Below are 20,611 nucleotides of genomic sequence, written 5' to 3' on the forward strand. Positions count from 1 at the left end.
ATAGTAAAAAAACAAGTGAAGTTAATCTAACAAGTGAAGTTAACAGTGAGCCTAATATATATACAATAAGTTATACAAACAATGTGAAGTAACAGCTATCTGCAAGTAATCAGCTCGGCAGATGTACCTTGTTGAACAGCAATATCTTTTGAGGCTGTATTTCTACCCCCGGTAATGCGCACTTTGAAGGGACCCTGCAACACTCTTTGAGCAGTGCAAGTAAACCTGCGCGACGTTTACATTACACTGCCAGGAATACCTGAGCCAAATATTACACGTGCACGTGAAGTGGTGAGTGCGCAAATCGCTGTGAAAGACGCGGAAAAACCAACCGCGCTCTCTTCAGTTCTCCTCATTATGCACCCCTGGCATGGCCTAAACGACGTCACTGAGGCCATGGCTGCCCGATCCGCTGTCACTGGTCAACTTCACGGCTAATTTCTCCCATTTCCGCCGTCGTCATCGCTGTGTACGAACCTCTTCTATGCCTGAACCTGTAGGCACAGTTTTGCCGTTTCTTTTGTGTTTTGAGTGCGCGCGGAGTTTGAGTGATGAGCTCAATACTGCCCTTTCAACAGGATGACTCGGCTACAAATGTTTAGTGCTTCAAAAACGCCCTACCAGCCTGAGCGCACCTGTTATATTATCCGAATAAGCATGACATAGTTGCGCATCAATCCGTTTTCTAAAGATTGCACTATGCGGTCAGTGATGCGGATAATGTACGGTGGTATGTTTCTTGCCCTTTTGTGGTGTGCTGGGGCAGATTTCACCACGACCAATTTCTGCTTGTATGAAATTTCTCACACGTCTCGTCAATTTCGTTGCAGCGGGATTTGACTGTAAATTTTCTTTTCGAGTGGTCCCGGTGCCCCTTGATGAATGACAGCTCGCAGATCCAGTGGCGGCACTTCTCCTCCCCAGTGCCACCAGTGGTGCGTCCTCCTCTCTCGCCCTGGGCGCGCAGGCTGCTGGTGTCCAACTTCTGGTGCCAGGAGTCGCAGCTGCCGCGTGCCACCCGGGAGCGGCTGGTGTCCCTGCTGGGGGAGGCGTACCTGCCCGACGCGGAGGAGCACTTCCTCTCCTCCGCCACCTTCCTGCTGCTCGAGCTGAGCTCGCACAGCCCCGACTATGGCCGCAAGCTGTTCCCGCAGCCCCTGGCCGACTGCCCCTTCGTGGTGAGCACCTCTCTCGGGGTCCAGGCAGAGGGGAGAAAGCCCTGCCTGGCCTGTTTGCCGCAAGGGCTCAACGGGGGATGTATTTGGCACCCACCTGGTTTTAACACGTGCGTCGGTTTTTGCAGAGCATTTCTCATTTTCAACGAGGCATAATATTGACACATACGAGTTTGTTGAAACAACTGCTCACGTGCTTTTTCAAACTTGTAATCCTTTGAAGGTATTCGAAATTCGTCACTTTTGCTATTTGATACAAAGCCGACTCAGTAACCATGGAACCCCGATAATGCGACTGTCAAGAGACCGTGCCAAAGCATCGTGGGACCGGGGTGACTGCGGCACTGGTAAATGCTGCCCTTGTAGATGGTCTCGCACGACAGGTGGTCTGAGAAGGTATTTAAGCTACTATAGTTAGCGTGTTCTTGCGTAACTTGCGAACCCGTTATTGAAATCCCAAGTTTCTGAAAAGTAATGCCTGTTTTGTGCACCCCCCGCCCCAGCTGCGCGCTGCGTGCCATGTGGCTTCCATGCCGCCCAGTGCTTACTCGCCAGGCCTGCCCCTCACGCATGCAAGGGGAGCTGGGAAGGCAGAGCGAGAGGGGAAGGGCGAGGCTTCGAACCTGGTGGTGGTGATGGAAGACTGAGCAAGACGAACGATAGTACAAGGCAGCGATGTAAGAGAGGGCAGTGAAGAAAAGAATGAATCGACAATGCAGCTTTGAAAAGGCCCATACAATTAGTTGAGGCAGAAAGTTGGTTAGATCACCAACTAGTTGAAAAGGCCATGGGAGGGAGGGGGGAGAAAGAGAGAGGTAATTTTATTTGGCCAGAAGGATGCGTGCAGACGTTGGAACACGGCGAGCGCCGTAAAAGGAAGAAACTCGGATCGAGCAGGCAAGGGAAGCAGTTCGGTCATCACCATGGGGTATTGCGTACGTGTTTTCACGTTCAATCGGCCCGATACGAGCTTCCAATTTTCAGTCCACCAGCTACCTGCAGTTGGTGCATTGGTGCTCTGCTGCCGTGTGGGACGGTCACCCACCTCTACTCACCTGCTTGCTTGCGTGGGTTACGCAACTGGTCCGGCCCACGCCTGCACACCCAGCAGCTCAAAATGGGGGTCAAGAAATAAAGGTCGGGATGAGGCGGCGTGGAAGGTGGCAAAGACGCCGGTGCATCCCTGCCAGTGTCCATCATATGAGGTGGACTGCGTGCACCCAAGCGTTGTGTACAATATGGGTTTTTAATGCGCATTTTCTATGGGGAGGTTGCCAGTGCCACGGTGATCCGTCGTCACAAGCGGGTTGTTGCAAAACCCAAGGACGTATTATCAGGATTCCACTGTATTATTTCATTTGCTTTGTTGTGCGGAAGTTTCAAAAATCCACATGTGCTTAGTGAACAGTTCTGGCTTTTTTCTCACCAACAGGGGCGTACGTGATCCAGCATTCGGGGTCAAAAAATGGTGCCTCGTTTTGCGAAGAGTGCTGCCTCACTTTGCTGATGCAGTGGAACCCCGATAATACGACTTCAAAGGGACGACACAAATGCATCGCATGACCGGGGTGTCGTAGGATTGGGGTACGGGTCAATGCCACCCTTGTAGGCAGCCTCGCACGAATAGGTGAAGTAAGATGGCAAGTTGGGCTACTTGGTGTAGACTCAGATTCATGATGGAAAATAGCACCACAAATGCAGCGACAAAAGAATAGGGGACAACGCACGGCGCTGAACTCGGAACTGAAAGTTTAGGAGAAAGAAAACACGTATGACAAAAGAAATGCAGTGCAGCCCTTTACCACACTTTATTCCACATGCTCGTATCTTTGCAGAGATAAATGAGGCGTTTTTCTTTTTTTTTTTTTTTCCGAAAGGAGCCAAATCCAGTTAATGTGAATTTGAGAGAAAAGTGAAAGTTTGTTACCTGACCAAAATGTAATGGTGTCAAAGCTATAATATAGCGTGTTTTACACGTCAGCTAGTGGAAGTTTATGGCCACAACTAATTAAAAATAATGTGGTAAATTTGAGCATTAGTATAAGGATGATAAATTTGGATTTTGGTTGTATTGAATTGAAACATTCGAGTTGGTGCACCATTCTCATGAAAACCTTATTTAAACTGACCTTCAAGAATGGCACGATGAAGTTTTGGTGTTAAAGGGACAGACAACCGATTTTTCTCGCATATATGTTCTCTAGCTCACATGAAAGCCAGCGTTTTGCATTGCCCAGTAACCACAAGCAATTTCTAAACAAAGTGGCGGAAATAATTTTAATTTGCCAGCAAACTTCCTGAAATCAAAAGGGTGGCGGCTCGTAGTGTCAAAACTTGACACTACAATATGTGTCCCTGTCACGTGACCTCAAACCTAGCAGCTACCGTAACTGCTGAAACGTTTATTTACGTATTGAAGACCTTTTATTAACACAAGTATTTGTAAAAGGTTAAAATGTATATGTATTTCTAAACATTATTTTGAAAATTTTAAAGACCCGCCGCCCGCCGCCGCTCGGTTGCTCTTAGTGTGGCTAACTGAGCCACCATGCCCAGAATCAACGGAAGCGTTCAGTAAACAGACCCAGTGAAGGAGCTTTGACGATTCTGCCTGAGTCAGAGGCGTTTGTTCTACCAAAATATTTGATTTCAGTTTCCAAATACGCCAACCTTTGCATTAAAAAAACACATAAAGGAACAGGCAAGCCTGCGAATCAAACTTTTTTTATTGCGCATAGAGACAAAAGTATGTTGCCGAGCTACTCCATCTCATGCTTGCCAGCAATATTTTTGGGAGGGACACATACGGCTCGTAGATCTAAAGATTTCGATTTAAAAAGTTCTAGGGTGTTATCAGCAAAATTGTTTCTCGTCAAGGTGCTTTAAGTGATGCCCTTTCATTTTGGGATAGAGAATATATACTCGACAAAAATCTGTTGTCTGTCCCTTTAAAGGCATTAAACATATGCAGCAGGGCTTCAAGAACAGCAGAGCTAAGAACAGCAAAGCAAGCTCTGCATTGCCTTGCCATGAATTTCCAAAACACCTCACCAAAGTGGCTCTTACCCACAGAAGAACCGTCAGTTTATCCCTACCAGCGTCCGTCGTATGCAGTGGACCGCGTGCACCCGCACACGGAATGATCCGTTGCAACAAGGGGGCCGTCGTAGCGCTCGTTCCCCGCACCGCAGGCTCGCTCGGCTGCGGAAGCCCCGTTCTGAGCAGAGCGCCCTGCGTGCAGGACTACGCGGTGACGGGGTCGTGGCGGCGGCGTCACGCGGCCATGACCCCGCTGTTTGCGGAGACCCTGACCCTGAGCCAGACGCAGTCCTCCCCCGCGGGGCCCAGTGGGGCCCCCTCGCAGCGGCTGAGGGCCACCCAGAGGAGCCTGCAGTTCACGCCCACCCAGCACGAGGGCAGCAGGGAGGCCGGTGAGCACGCCCGTCCTGGTGCGGGTCCCAACTAGGCCACTTGATCGGCTGCCACACTCGAGGTCCCGCCCCTGACAAAGGCGGCAGCCATTGTTGGGCCAGTGGGCTCCGCACACAGCGAACAACCAACCTGCTGGCGCTGCCCACTCTGGGAACTGTCCTCTATATTTCGGACGGGGACAAAGCATGGCGACACTAGTGTCACTAGATGAGGTTTTAGGGTATTGTTCCTATTGTTCTGTGCTGCCACCGTGATCATTGGTCAGTTCGCATCATCTGACATTTCTTTACACTGCGACGGTTCATGGGCGCCGCCATTTTGTTGCCTTTTGGTTTTATTCGGTCAACTTTAGTAAGCTTAGCTTGTCCTCCCGGCTCTGCGGCTGCACGCCACTGACGTCGTTCCGAACGTGAGTCAAAGATAACGCGACGCGTGTAACAGCATTTCAGCAGCAGAAGTGTGTCCAAAGATGCCGTTTTGCTGCATCTTCTGTAGCGTTGTTAACAAACGATGCGGTAGATGCAGCAATCTTCCCGCCGCGGTGGCTCAGTGGCTAAGCCGTTGTGCTGCTGAGCACGGTGTCGCGGGTTTGATTTCCAGCCACGGCAGCCGCTTTTCTGATGGAGACGAAAAGCAAAAATGCCCATGTGTACGAGATTTCGGCTCACGTTAAAGATAATCAAAATTAATCCTGAACCCTCCACTACAGCGTGCCTCATCGCCTGCGTTGCGTCGGCACATTAAACCCTACAATCAGTCAATCTAGACGCTGCAATCTCACAACACTGATGAACGCCAAAATGGCCGCTGTTGCTGCCACTGGGGCTCTTCGATGTTCGTTTCGGACTCGCCACAGACTCCCAGATGTGGCCAGTTCAGCGTTTGATTTCGTTCGGGGGGCCCCGCCCACCTGGCCGAAAGCTGTCAGAGCGCGTTCGATTTTTCCAGATAGCTCTCCCCTGATTAACCAGGGGTTCACCGAGCAGTCAGAGCAGGTTTTTGTTCCCGCAGCTGGTGGACGACAGAAAACTGTGGTGTAGCAGACGACAAAGACGACTCTCGTGGCTCCTCATCTTTTCGAGCGCTTTCCGGCAGTCGTCTCGGAAGGAATTGTGCTGGCCCGACGTCGGCAACTGTTGCTGCAATTTACCAGTTGCTCGACAACAACGCAGTACCGGTGCTTGAAAATTTTGCTGCCAGAAGTGAAACTGCATTGTTTGCAAATTATTACAGATTGCAAATTCTGCGCCCCGGTCCAGAATTCAATCAAACTTGTATAAGTGGCTGGCTGCCGCGGATGCAGCCAGCCACAGAGTCTGTTAGCGAGCCCCTTGCCTACAAACTGCGTGGCGTGCATACACGGCTGGCACATTGTTTCTGTTTCTGTTTGAGCTTAGTCGTCTATGGCTTAATTGGCATCAGCGTGAACCGCACTGAGCGTTTTCTCCCCGCAAAAACGCAAAACGCGCCCCGCAAGCCACAGGCGTGCTGCCGCAGCCGCGGAGACCACCCGCACGATGTCAGTAGCTCCAGCGACCGCTTCTAACCACTCGCTGAAAGGCTACTCGAGTGGCAAACGAGAGGGGCACGCGAGAAAAAAAGCGGATAACGTGGGCAAAATTTTCATTGTAAAACGTGATGCGCACTGCTTACGAAAGTGCCCTCAAATATCCTCCATGGTCGTAAGCCTAATCGCCTCTGCGTTGCCGCCGCCGCCACATGCCGCCGCTTTGCACTTCGAGTTCGCGCATGCTTGGTGGGTTTCATCGTTCTAGCAAGCATTTGTGAATCTTTATGAGCCTTGCGCGCATGTTTTTTTCACACTGGCGTCCGCGATTGCGCGCCAGCGGCGGGAAGTGACTCGCGCTGCACCCGGCAGTGGGAGGAGCCTGACCAGTTTCACCATGGTTTCACCAATGGGGAGGCACGCACCCTATGGCGGGAACTTCGAAGCGCTCGGGGATGCCAGCTGGCTACACTAGAGATGATAAGGCTTACCGCCGTGGAGGATATTTGATGGGCGCTCTCATAAACGGCACGTATGACGTTTTAGAGTGAAAATTTCGCCCACGTTATGTCCTTTTTTTTTTTTTTCACATGCCCCTCGAGTTGCGTTTCAGCGAGCGGTTAGAAGCTGTCGCTGGAGCTACCGGCATCACGCGGGTAGTCTCCGCGGCTGCGTCAGCGCGCTTGTGGCTTGCGGGGCGCGTTTTTGCGGGAAGAAAACGCTCCATACGGTTCACGCTGATGCCCGCGTAGACGATTGAGCTCCGATAGAAACAGAAACAGTGCGCCGGCCGTGTATGCGTGCCACGTTTTCTTTTCCAATGTAACGATCGAAGTAAATTACGAATTTTAGCGACTTGGTTACATCGAGGTTTAATGTATCTGCAGTCGGGTGTTGGCACAAGGAAGTTCGGGGGGCCATTTAAAACTGTTTTTTAACCCTGGAAGGTTGCTAAGGGGAAGACCCCAATGATGACCTCCTACCTTTGCAGTGGTGTGCCTTTGAAGTCATTTTTTTGATTATGTGACATCGCACACTAATTTGAAGTACATAGTCCATGATTGTGTTCTGGTGCGTGCAGCGCAAACTTTGCCACAGGATGTTGTCCAACTCATCCGCATTTTTTTGTGGACTGACTTGGTTGCATAGGCATTTTTTTCCCAAAAATATGCTAAATTTGGCTCTGCTTGCAGCTCCTTGTTGTAACTTGTATTTGAAGGTATCCAACAAAATTCACAATCTGTGTTGCAATTTTGTTTAGGCTATTTGCTGCAAACTTTAATAAGGCTCTGCTCTGCCTCCTTTCTGATTGCAATAAGCACTATACTCGGTGACAACTTAAGAACGGCACTGGAAGTTGCCGCTGTGCCTTATCACCGTAGCCGGATGTTTCTCTGCGCGGCGCAAGTAGGGCGTTACTGGGAATATTTTGAACATGGCATGAGCCGTTCCCGTGATTTTTTGGACTTAATATGCTTATAAATGACTCCAGTGACGACAAACAAACTGCGTGAGACAAGGCAGACGATATCACGCAACATAGCAAACCCCTTTCAAAACGCGCGTGCACTGACGTCACGGGTCCGGCGCTTTGGCGGAGGGATACACTGCATGAGGTGGTGCCGTTCTCGAGTTGTAACCGAGTATAGTAGGCGCTACTGCTGTTGTATTTGCGTACCAGGTGACACTCGTGCACCTCTACTGGGTAGCTATTTTTTGTTTGTGAGCGTGCTAACTTTACAGCATAAGGCGGCATTGTATGTGTCAGCCCATCGTGTGATTCTGTCACTCTCGGAGTTTAGCAGCAGCACTCGGGGCAAATGCGAGAGAGTTGGAACTTGGGTGCACAGAACCACCTGTGGGTCTGTGCAATAAGAGGCTTGGGGGATCCCCCAAGAGCTGGGTTGGGGGATGTGTGTGTGTGTGTGCCAAAGCGTGGCCCTGTCCCAGTTGTGTGGTGAGGCGTGCAGGCCCTGAGAAGGGGCCAGTGCCCTGGGGGGCAGTGTTTGGCAACACGACCCCTTCCCTGCTGCTGCAGCGCCCTACAGCTGGCTGACCCAGAGCACGCACCCGGTGGGGGCGGCCCGCGCCTCGGACCAGCAGCAGCCCCGGCCGGCCGCCCAGGCGCTGCTGCAGCTGGAGGCCAGCGGCCCTGCTGGCCAGCAGGCCTGGAGCGAGCGAGGTGAGCGGAGGACCGGTCTGCGGCCAGCCCAACACAGCGGTGTGGGGAGCTGCCGTGGCTCCTCTTTGTAGCATGACATGGAAACCACGGCTACGCCCCGTGCTACCCCTGCGTCTGATTTCCAAGTCTGCGATGGCATGAGGCGTTGTTATCTTTAGTCCTTTGCAAGCTGAGGCAGAAGACGCAGCACGTCAGAGGGCCAGAGGCCATTCTCATTCACAGGGGCTGGTGCGTCACTCATTATAGATCCCTTCCTCTGGGCAGGCTTATGCAAATTGTGGTTCTCACTGTGGAAGCAAATGTGAAGGGAGTGTAATAGTGCTCTCCAAATGCCGTATTTACTCGCGTAATGAACCCTTCCCCCCACTTTTCTTCTTGGGAATTTACTTTTTTGTCACTTTGAATAGAAAATGCAGCGAGAAAATGGTTTCATCTCAGCACGGTTGCTGATGCCGTAGACGATGGCAGCAACTTGATATCACGCTACTGTACGCGCAAAAATGCTAAAAACGCTGTCATGTTCGAACCTCTCAGTCACTCGTGACGGTCGCGGTGGTCGGCAACGGAGCCGCCATTACGCGGTCGCGCACGTACGCCGCGATACGCTCGCGTTCCAGCGCAGAACCGTCGGTCTGCAACAGGAGCTCGTTGACGGCGACATCAAGCCCATGCGCGTTTTCGAACGCTGCTGCGGAAATCCCGGACGGAAATCCCACTTGTCATGTTCGAACCTCTCAGTCACTCACACACATCCAACCCACACAGATTCCACCGAACGACTCCTTTATTCCGTCCGCCGCTCCAGGGCTCTCCCCACACTCTACTCCCCTCTCTTCTCTTCCCTCAGTTCAGACGATGATGATGGCGCAGTCGCGTAACGCCCTCTCTCGGTGTCCACTGGCACCACCCTCACAACGAATTCCGACAAAAAGAAATCTCAACGGTAGCCGGAGACGTGAGCGCGTATGCCGTGCCTCACAATTTAAAAATTGCGCACTCGCGTAGCGCCACCTGCTGAACACAAAACGGACCTCCTTGCGCCATGAACACGTTGCGGTGTGCCAACAAAGCATAAAACGTACTGCGCACTCCTTCCCTGCTCTTCGCTCTAACAGCTGGTTCTAGCGGTGTGCGAACAAAGCACTTAACGTACTCCGCACTCCTCCGTTCTTGCTGTTCCACGATGTCGTCGTTACGCTCCGTGGTTTTGTTGTTCAGCTGTGTTTCGACCTTTTTTTGTGCTCCTGGAGCGCGCCGTACGATGGGCGAGTACGTGAGCTACACAGCCGGTTTTAAACTGAAGGTAGTGGAGCATGCGTTGATGCACAGGGAAACCATGTGGCTGGGCGGCACTTCAGTGTTGACCCAGTGCGCGCGAGACGCTTGGGCGATGAACACGGATCCCCGTCTGTTTCGTGGCCCCAAAGAAGTTTCCCGGTGTGGGGAAAGAAGTTTTAGAGTGCCTTGACGGTGCGGAAGATGGTGCGCTACGGGCCGACAACGAATGTGAAGCCGCAAGCGGCTTGAGGACAGCTCCATGGCGAGTAGGGAGCCACTAGCATGTCAGAAATTAAAAAAAATTGATTGCATAATTACCTACATTTTTTCACAATAAAGGTAATGCTCTGATAGCGCTTCTCTTAGCAGCTTTATTGTATGAAATTTCAGCTTTTAAAAATCTGTTTTCAATTTTTTCCCACATTATGAACCCTCCCCCCAAATTCATGCCGAATTTTCTAAAAAAAAAAGTGGGTTTATTACGCGAGTAAATACGGTAGTTTCAACGCCAAGTAAGTATTGTGCAGTTGCCATTGCAGAAACCTAAATCTACAGTATCTCAAATCAGCCTCAGTAACAGGTTCAGAAAAAAAAAATGCTATGCAAAAAACAGCGTAAAAAATTTCGTGGGGTATAGAAAATAAAAATGCAGAAGTTCAAGCAAACCAACTTGTACTCTCTAAGCTCCTTGAAGAGCAATGCTTCTTTTGGGGCCTTTTTCAATGCTGGGAAGATTAGCATCTGATAATTATTTCTATGATACCGTTATACAGTCTACACTGGTTACAGTGGACCTCGCAACAATAGACTTCTAGTTACAACAGACCATTTCTGTTGGTTTGGTTCGTCCCCATGCATTTTAGGTGGAATCCACTCTGCTCAAGTGAAATCCACTCTGCTCAAGTGAAATCCACTCTGCTCATACAGGACCTGGCAATAGCAGGCTATTGGCTACAACAGACTAAATTTTGGGCAAAAATTGTTCTGACTGAATGCTAATATCAAACTTCTGCAATGCCAGCACCCGATATGCTTTTTCTTTGTTTATTTTGGCGAGGAAACTACTACCGTATTTACTCGCATAATGAACCCACTCGCCTAATGAACCCTCCCCCCACTTTTATTCTTGAGAATTTACTTTTTGTCACTTTGAATAAAAAATGCAGCGGGAATATGTTTTTATCTCGGCATGGTTGCTGATGCTGTAGACGATCACAGTAACTTGATATCACGCTACAGTACACGCATATATGCTAAAAACGCATTCCAACAAAAAAAAATCTCAACACTAGCCGCAGACGTGAGTGGAATGCTGTTGCTCACAATTTAAAAATTGCACGCTTGCGGTGCGCCGCCTGCTGAACACAAAAACCTTGTGCCATAAGAACATTGCAGCGTGTGAACAAAGCGCAAAACACACTCCACACTACTTCTCTGCTCTTTGCCGTTCTGGCTGGTTTTGGCGGCGTGCGAACAAAGCACTAAACGTACTCCGCACTCCCCTGCTCTTGCTGTTCCACGACTTTGCCATGACGATCCGTGGTGTTGTTGTAAAGCTGTGTTCCGACCTTTTTTGCACTCCTGGTGTGCGCCATACGATGGGCCTGTACATGAGCTGCACAGACAGTTTTAAACTGAAGGTGGTGGAGCATGCGTTGATGCACATGGAAACCGCGTGGCTGTGTGGCATTTCATTGTTGACCCAGTGCATGTACGCTACGAGTGAAAACAAGGTTTTCGGTCGGTGAGAAAGGATCGTCGTGTGTTTCGTGGGCCCGAAAAAGGGAAGTTTCCGAGTGTGAGCAAAGTTTTGGGGTGCCTTGATGGCACGGAAGACTGTGTGCTGTGGGCCGACTACGAATTTGAAGCCGTATGTTCAGAATAAGAAAGAAATTCCATTACATAATCACCCAAGTGTTTTTAGAAAATGGTAAGGCTCTGCCGCACTTCTCTCAGCAACTTTGTTGCATGGAATTTCAACTTTTAAAAAATCTGTCGCAATTTTTTCCTGCATAATGAACCCTCCCGCCCATAGGCGTGCGCACAGGGGGGGCAGGGGGGGCGGCCGCCCCCCCTAATCATCTGAAGAGGGGCGCCAAATTGGCCCATATTTTGCCAATGTAACACGTTAAAGTAAAAATTTCTGCTCAGAAATATTTTGTATGTGTTGAAATTCCATCGCATTGAAATAAAAATTTTATAACCATCCCTCTTTGCACTGCGTTCGGACCGCTAGGCCTTCAGTGGGAAGAGGTCGGGAGTCGCTGTAAGGGGGGGGGGGGGGGGGGGGGGGCGCAGCGGTAAGACTTTGCCCCCCCTAATCGAGAACTCTGCGCACGCCTATGCTCCCGCCCAATTCATGCCGAATTTTCTGGAAAAAAAGTGGTTCATTACGTGAGTAAATACGGTATGTCTGGGAGCATTGTCAGAGTAGAACGGGTCGTTGGTGAGGCCAAGCCAACCACTGCCGGTGGCTTTCCTTTGTGTGTGTGTGTGTGTGTGTGGGTTTGTGTGTGTGTGTGCGCGCGCGCGTGCGTGCGTGGGTATGTGGGTGGGTGGGTGGGTGAATGGGGGGCGGGGGGGCGCGCGCGAAGGTAGCCGGTTTTACTGTCACATAAACTAATGATAACTATCGTTGTCGAACATGCCAAAAACAGGCAGGCATTGCCAGAAATACAGGGTGTTGCGACGATAATTGGAACACTTTAAAAATTTTTCCTGAGTGAACCGCCGTTCTGTTTGCGGTCAAACTTGCTACGAAGGTCGCAATTTGTGGTCTATTTTGTTTGATACTAGGAGCAACGATGGTACTTACCTGTGTATTCTGAAAATAAATAAAAACTATTTTCACCTATGGGAAAATGGCAGCTGATTTAGACGTGCGAGTCAGCGCAAGTTGATGTTGGAATGACGGAACCACCTGCAGAGTGAAACGCATGTTTGGGATTCACGTACGGAGCCAAGTGGTGCAGCAGACGATCAGAAAATGCACCTAAAAATGAGCTAACAGACGATCAGAAAACCCGGTTTTCGGGCTCGCATGTCCAAATCGTCGCCATTTTCCCATAGGCGAAAATCGTTTTTATTTACTTTCGGGATAAACAGGTAAGTACCATCGTTGTTCCCGGTGTCAAACAAAATAGACCACAAAATGCGAACTTTGTGTGAAGTTTGAGCGCGAACAGAGCGGCGGTTCGCTCAGGAAAAAATTTTAAGTGTTCTAATTACTGTCGGAACACACTGTACAAGTCTGTCTAAGCAGGTGATGCGCTCAACTGTCCAGAACAAGGCCGCTGCCGAATAAAACAACTCCGGTAAAATCGAAGCGCAGCACTTTCGAATACGCAAAGTGGCGCACCCGGAGGTCGAGTCTGCCCTCGGCACAGTGTTTTTTTTTATCTAATAAAGAACTTGAGGTTCCTTGAAGTTTGGCATTTATTATTCCCATGCATGCATCCTTCCCATTCCGTTTGATGAAGAAGATAAGAAATGCTTCAAGCAGGGGGACGGTTACCATCCATTGTGTGCAATCTGCCGCTGGTCGTGCGGAGTCCAACTGGTCTAACTTTCAATTGCACAGGTGTCCTTCATCAGATCATTGCATAGCAGCGGTTTTTGTGGCCACACTAAGATAAAAAATGCGGAAGCAGCTTACAAATGGTTTCGGATAAACCTGGCCCACTGCTAGAGTTTGAGAAGAGCCTGGCTAATTTTTATAGATGGTGTTTTATTGTTCCTAGTTACATTGTTGCTTTATTTGATCAGCTTAGCACGCGCCTCTATGTGCTCGATCACATGTGCTGGGCCTTTTCCAAGTGGCGGGGCTAAGCTTCGAAAGCAGCATTGGGCGATATTCCCCCCCCCCCTCTGGGAACGCTGTGCAGAGGTGCTGCAGGCGTGTAAAAAAGAACAAATTGTCTGCAGCATGTGCAGGCAATTCGGGTCGAAGTTCCCACTATGCCCTCCCCCCACTTCCCAAAGCCCCCACCCCCCGTTTAGATACAGTGGGCATTTTTTCCCGGATTAAGTAACGGGCGTAGACGGTATTTATATGGAGGCAACTTCAATCTTATTCGGGACCATTGTGTCTGTTCTGCCAAACTTGTCATCTAAGCAACTTCAGAAAAGACACATAAGCTGAAGTTTAGTGACTGTTTATTTCAGTTCAAGTAAGAAAACATAAATGTATAGAGAGAGTTGAGACCCCCCCTTGGCGTAAGCTCATGATAATAAGCACAACACAGTTGGCCTGCCAGCTTTCCCAGTGTGCCACGTGTCAACAGTGCCTTATTGTGTGTGAATGTTAGCAATTTTGGCACATTTAAGCGAATAACAGGATTTTAGATTGAGCTTCAAATGCAGTTGCACTACCCAAACATCTTTGAATAGTAGTATTTTCAAACTATATTACCGCGAACCATGCATTCGGTTTGTGTGTTTCTATGTTTTGTTTTTGCCGTCTGCCGGCGCCCAGCTGAGTGTTTCAAGTCAAGTGCATGTATCTTTTCCTTTCTTTTGAATGCCGTACGGGCTGTTGCACTTGATAGGGAGGGTGACTTCACTAGCCCACAGTAATCTTCTTTGATCTTCAGTGTTCTCAAGGTAATTCGACGGTTTGAGAAACAATCACGCCGAAAGATAAATACTCGCAGGGCAGACGCCGTGGTAGTCGATTCGCTGATGCCAGTCTGCACACATCAGTTCGTTGACTGCTTCTACGCCGCTTGTATTTTCTTTCAAGTTTTTGTAGAGCGCAAGTGTACTCCGTTAAAGGTTTCTTCCTTGAAGAAAACCTGCATCGTCCTTGGCTGCGTGACACGCAGGGTACATGCACCCAAAACCTTCTTCAGTTGGCCACACAATCCCAGTTCGTGCCAGCCAGCGGCAGCAAGGCCTCCAGCCCGAGCTCGGACTATTACTGAAGGAATTGAAGAAGGAAGACGCCGCAACCGGAACCATGGTCAACGAAGCCACTCCCCTCGTCGTTCTGCAGCAGCCCCGGGAGGCGGGAATCTCCCAGTGGACACCCGGAACAGCCATGGCTGGAGCAGGTGTCAACAGCAGGCTGGACGATGAAGAAACTCCCCAGCAGAAGAACTCATGCCGGGAAGTTCCAGAGCTCCCTGGCCGACTGGACCCTGTTCAGAAGGGAGTTCCTCAGAAACTTTCACCACCATCATGTGAAAGGAACGAGCCACACTTTTGCTGGAAATGCACACACAGCACCCCAACGAACGGGTCGGGATCTTTGTTGAGGAGATGAAGAGACTGTTTTGCCGACCAGGCCCGGATATGAGCGGAGAAAAGAAACTCTGGTTTCTAATGCGAGGCGTAAAGCAAGAGCTTTTCGCTTCCCCTGTCCGTAACCCCCCCCCAAGACGGTAGGTGAATTCACGTCTGAGGCAGCCACAAAGGAGAAGACGCTTGAAATTCAAATGAGGCCCAGTATAGCCTCGTCTCGTTAATATAGACCTTATTAATGTGAACAACTCACAATATGGACGAAATTTTTGCCAACTGGTCTTTCGGTATGCAATTCGGCCCTGTTAATATAGACTTGCAGTCCGGACTATGGACGGCTATTTTAGGGACGAAACAGGTAAATACAGGCATTTGTGCCTGGTTACTATGGACACGGCCCCACCAAGCAAAAAATAGAAAAACTGGCTGGCAATCTCCAGAGGCCCCAGCGTGTACCAGGCTGAAGCATGCAAAGCCTAAGCATGAATTTATCTCGCAACGCTCTTCCTTCCAGTACCATCAAATTAGATCGAGACAACAGGGGGACACCCTTTCCCCATCAAACAAGATTGCCTGGTGGAGCATATGCTACAAAGAGCAAATGCTGAGGCTGGGGAATAGTTCGTGCCAATATTCGTTCCACATAAAAGGCAAGGCTGTACGCATCTGTGGTCAGTTCGGCGGAGGCAATGGCTGGTGTTACGTGTAAACGGATTGAGCTTTCCACTCAGCTTTCTGAACTCTGCAGTAGGATCAAAGGCACAAACCCACGTTTACCTTGATTCCTTATTACGGAGGACTCACATTATCGGCAATTTTTCTGGGGAATGGAGGCCTTTGTAGTAATGAGACATGACTGTATATGCGCTAGTCACAGACGCTATCAGTGCCAGGGCTATTAGCTCCGATACATTGCACGAAACCATTCGAGCAGTGGTCAGGGAGGAGCTGCAGAAACTTTTTCCAACGATGCTGCAACCTCGTGGTGCTTTCCGAAGTGACGGGATCTGCAAAGAAGTTCAGCAACTGGGGACGTCACCGGAACCACCCCTCGAGCCACAAGCTATGGCCATCCTACTGCCGCCCACTGTCGCCCACGCGACCCTGTGTCGTGCAACCCTCCAGCCCCAGGAGGACTGATGTGTGGCGAACCCCCAACCATCGTCCACTGCACTGCCACCGCAGCAAGGCTGGCCACATCTGCCGACGGCGCCTGTACAAGCGACTCGAACTTCGAGATTTCCCCGTCCGTTTCCGGGACAACACCCGAACGAGATCGACGAATGCCTAGCTTAGACCAGTCGCCACCCGCCGCGCTTCAACCGTTTGCCGTCGCCCTATCCATACGGATCGCTCAGCTGCCGCAGCAACCCCGACTTTGCATGTGGAAGGTCCCCCAGCCTACGTAGTGGGAACTAAAAGCAGCAGCTGTTCTACAGCGCAAAAACAAAAGCTTTGCAGCACTGCATCAACGACCAAGATTCAGGGCACAACCACATCCCGACGCCCCTACCCAACCCAGATGTAGTGCGGACGCAAGTTGACGACATGCTGAGCGACGACATCGTACCACCCTCAAAAAGTTCCTGGGCTGCTCGCATTGTGCTCGTTAAGGTTCGGTGTTGACTACGGACTGCTGAACGCAATGACGAAAAAGGACTTGCGCCCTCTCACACGAATCGACAACACCCTCAACCACCCTTGCCACGCCAAGTACTTCTCATCGATGGACTTGAAAACCGGGTACTGGCAAAGTGAAGTGGACGAGAGAGACCGGGAGAAGACTACCTTTAGAATGTCTGACGGACCGTGCGAGTTTAACTCTTTCGGGACCGCCCGAAAAAGTGATGAAAAAGTGAGGTCTCGCTACAAATTTTTTATTACATAAAGCAAAGGCACCATCCTACCTTAGCATATATCAAAATGCAGCTAATTATATGTTCTTTGACATACAATACGAAGTTTTACTTCAACACTGACGATAGAACCATGAAGAAATCTTAAAGTAAGAACTTTGTAAAAAAACTACAGGAAAAGATATAAAAAAGCGTAAATATAAAAATATTAAAAAAGAATAAAATTATTTCAGGATATACAAAATCTACCACAATGCTTTGTTTCTTCATCGCGAAAGTTTGATGCGGCTAGGTGTAACTGGTTTTTTGTTTTGTGCGTGATCTCTTTGGCACTAGGGCCATGGCTACGTCGTCGCCCAGGTACACGCCGGGCTTTCGTCTCGGCGAAAACTTGATCCCTTTCTGAGATGGTGGCAGGAGATCACCTCCATAGGTAGTTAACACCCTAGCGAACAAATATAAACCAGCCAGAGCATATTTCAAGCGCACATACCTACTCCAGAGACAATTGAAACTGAAACCAACACCCACCTTTGAGCGCGATTTGATGTTCCAGGCTGATCGACACCTGAATCCTCACTCGAGCTGAAATCCGATCTCTAAAGCCGCATTCCGACTCTTCACTGCCACTCTCATCGTTAAAATCCACAGTAGAAGGCGAAGATATGCGAGACGAGATGAAGCGGATTTCTTATCGCGCTCGCGCGACTATGACGCCATGTTTGTTTACATTCGAAACCACTGCCCGTCAGAATAAAATATCTGATGCGTTGCCGCCTGGCGATAAAAAAAGAAACTTCACAAAAGAGAAAACTATAGTTTTCAAACTATCTCCTAGATGTCGCTAGGTGTTCCATCGAGTGAAAATTTGTATTCTGCAGACTCGTAAAACCATCGATCATATGTGATCGATTTCCTATGGAGCGGTCCCGAAAGAGTTAAAGTGATGCCGTTTGGGCTGTGCACAGCACAGGCAGCATTCCAACGAGTTATGCACACTGTGCTAGCCGGCCGGAAGTGGCACACCTGCCTCGTCTAACTCGACGACGTTCTCTTATTCCCCCGGAGCTTTTACAGGTACCCTGTAAGGTTGGACTCTGTATGCGAGGCAATCCGAAAATCAAGATTAACATTGAAGCCTGAAAAGGACTCCTCTGGGTATGAGCAGCTCAAGTTTGTGGGCCACATTGTCGTGAAAATGAAAATGTTCACCTCTTTCATGCTTTGCTAAAGTCTTCGAAATGAATAAAAATAGCATAGCCCCATAGAGTAGACCTTTGGCATTATGTCCGTATAAATCATCATTGAGTTTGCTAAAGCGAAATTGCTCTAAACCCCCGTAAGAAATGCCTCAATAAATAAATTTCTTGAACAAATGAAGCTATGTTAAAACCAGTTACATATTTGAAATCAGTGTAAAAAACTGCTTAAGACTGCCAATTTCCATCTAGCTGGCACTAATAATAAAAAAAATTCTCTAAAGACCCACCTCCCCCCTTAAGGCGGAAACACAAGAAAGCCGTGGGAAGATTCCTCGCACTTGGCATGTACTAACGGCACTTCGCCGAAAGCTGCAAAAATTGCCAAACCTCTCGCACGCAGTTCTGCGGGGAGGAGGCACAGCAGAGTGTGTTTTGCAAGCTTCGAAATTGCCTGCAGCTCCTGTTGTTCGTGTGTGCTTGTTTTTTGCCATAGAAGAGTGTTTCCCAGACGTGTTATCTGAGGCACATGTCTTGTGTACCTTGCATGAGAAATTGCAGGCTCCATTTTTGGTACAGTGGGTGGTTGCAGAGTGCTTGAGCAGCGTCAGAGAGGACTTTTGAGGGCCGTCTTGGCTGAGCCTCTCTGCCCTCTTGCCCTCTTGCCCCCCCCAGCCCAGAAGCTGCAGCTGCTGCGCAGGAGGTTCCTGCGTGACGAAGACCAGGTGCGCCAGCTGCACATGCGCAGGGAGGTGCGCCTGCAGGAAGCCCGCAAGGTGGGCCCCCACCCTCGCCTCTTGGCTGGCTGCGCAGCTTCACTCCCGGGAGTGTGCTTTGGAGGCTGGCTTTTGACGGCACGGCCTCACTGACGTCAATTTGGGAGTGGGCCATTGAGCTGCAACAATGCACTCCAGCAATAGCGAGGCCCTGGTTGCCAGCTGTGCAGGGCAGCACCGGGAGAGGAGGGGCTCGTCACTGAACTGCGAGTGGCAAGAGAGAGAACTTGCTTGTAGATGTTTGTCTGCCACACAGAGGGCGCAGAGGGAGCCTCCATTCCAAGTGCTCATGGCAGACCCTTCCTTCACTCTGTTGTTAGGCTGCATGGTGATGCCACCGTTCCTTGGGGCCTGTTGTGTACGAAGGGGCGGATGCTGGGGCCGGTCGGCTCTCTCCCTGCGATGCTCACCCCGTGCGTTCCTTGGCAGAAACTGGAAGCGGAGCGGCACGTCCGGCGAGAAGCGGAGGTGACACTCTACCGGAGCTACCGCATGGGCGACTTCCCCGACATTGAAATCACGCACGCTGCACTGATAGCGCCCCTGCAGGCCCTGGCTCAGGTGAGGGAGGGCTGTCCCTCTGGTGGGCGGCAGCGCAGCAGCACGGGCTCTGCTGGCCTGATGGTTGAGGGGCCTCGCAATGCTACGGGATAGCGTTTAGCTGCCCCGCAGCAGCCAGATGTGGCCAAAACAGGCACTGCTAGTCCAGCCCACTGGAGGGGGAACATGCTGCAGCGGAGTGCGGCGGTGCACCGGTCAGTCAGGGGACCATCCAAAAAACCGCACTGTAAACGGTATTGTGCTTCAGGCAACCGCATTGTAAGTGGTACGCTTATGCATTGAGTCCTGTGGGAGGCCTACCGGTGGTCAGAAAAAGCCACATTGTATCCGGTCCTGCACTATAAGCAGTTACGTTATGAATGGTCTGCACTGTATTAGAAAATCTCAAGCAGTTTTTTCAAGTATTTTGGAGCTTCAAAACGCAAAGGGGCAGTTGTTTCAATAAACATGCGTGCACAGCATTGTGCCCTGTTGAAAATGACACGGGCACCATTTATTCTTTGCAACGAGTCGTAACTAGTATCGTGCTGCGAAGGGGGTTTGCCAGCATGGTGTATCCTCCCGGCATTCTCTGCTGGCGGCACCTGTGGCGGGTGGCTAGGAACGAGGGACACCAGGAGGCAGTGGGCCAGCTCCAGCCTGCCCAATTAAGCAGCCCTTGTCAACACTGTCGACATGAGAAAGCCCGGCTACGTGCCGTCATAACAGTAACCGTAGTCGCCGGTTTTCTCAGCAAGTGTGGCTCAAAGTGGACCTTGGTTTAAAGCCGGCAATGTTTCAGTGTAAGGATAGAAAACAGCATGACCCTGTCAAGTGTCGTGCTGCCAGAAACCATGGTGACGCTTTCTTCGCAGGAAGAAGGGCTGAGCCTGCATGCTGGCGAAGCTAGTACATATATGGCGGACTGCGTGCGTTCAGTGCCGTGTCCCCACAGAGCCTGTATTTGCGAGTGCTGTGTGGTAGTTCAAGTGTTTTCACAGTGGCTCTCGTGAGCAGAGCGGGGAAGCGGGGAGGGTGCCTGGGGGGGCTGAAAGGGGGGCCCATTTTTCGTGACTGGCACTGCCCTGCACAGCGAGTTTTCTTCCTGTTGCTGGCATGTATGCTCATGAAACTGCTGTTGACGGTTTTGTTAGGAGAAATGCGTGAATTGCAGCTTGTCGTAATGTCTGCAGAACTGGAACGCTGCAAGTTGAGAGCTGCCCCTGTATGAATGGCCATGCCGTCAACAGAGCTATAGGCTGCACGTTGGCCTCTTCGTGGTCGTTTTATGCCACAGGGAAATTTTGCAAACTTCTCTAAGTCAGCCCTTGGTTTTTCTACCAGCCGTGGTTACTGAGGCATGCGTGATAAATTGTGCATTTCACTTTTCTTATCACTAAATGTTTGCTTTGCTTTGCAGCTATC

General features: G+C 50.2%; 1 protein-coding gene across 6 annotated transcripts in view; it reads left to right on the plus strand.

The window, feature by feature from the left end:
• Positions 1-20,611, plus strand: part of LOC144168766 (DNA-dependent protein kinase catalytic subunit-like) — a 477,503-nt gene that overhangs the window by 300,225 nt on the left and 156,667 nt on the right. For all 6 annotated transcript variants that reach the window (XM_077697734.1, XM_077697729.1, XM_077697730.1 and 3 more), the window contains exons 58-62: positions 968-1,178; positions 4,417-4,606; positions 8,153-8,296; positions 18,546-18,646; positions 19,076-19,207. In XM_077697734.1, the coding sequence (XP_077553860.1) occupies positions 968-1,178; positions 4,417-4,606; positions 8,153-8,296; positions 18,546-18,646; positions 19,076-19,207 (778 nt within the window). The remainder of the gene's footprint in view (positions 1-967; positions 1,179-4,416; positions 4,607-8,152; positions 8,297-18,545; positions 18,647-19,075; positions 19,208-20,611) is intronic.

Source organism: Haemaphysalis longicornis, unplaced genomic scaffold (assembly GCF_048455015.1).
Source record: "Haemaphysalis longicornis isolate Haplotype H1 unplaced genomic scaffold, Haemaphysalis longicornis Haplotype H1 scaffold_2, whole genome shotgun sequence".
Taxonomy (NCBI): Eukaryota; Metazoa; Arthropoda; class Arachnida; order Ixodida; family Ixodidae; genus Haemaphysalis; species Haemaphysalis longicornis.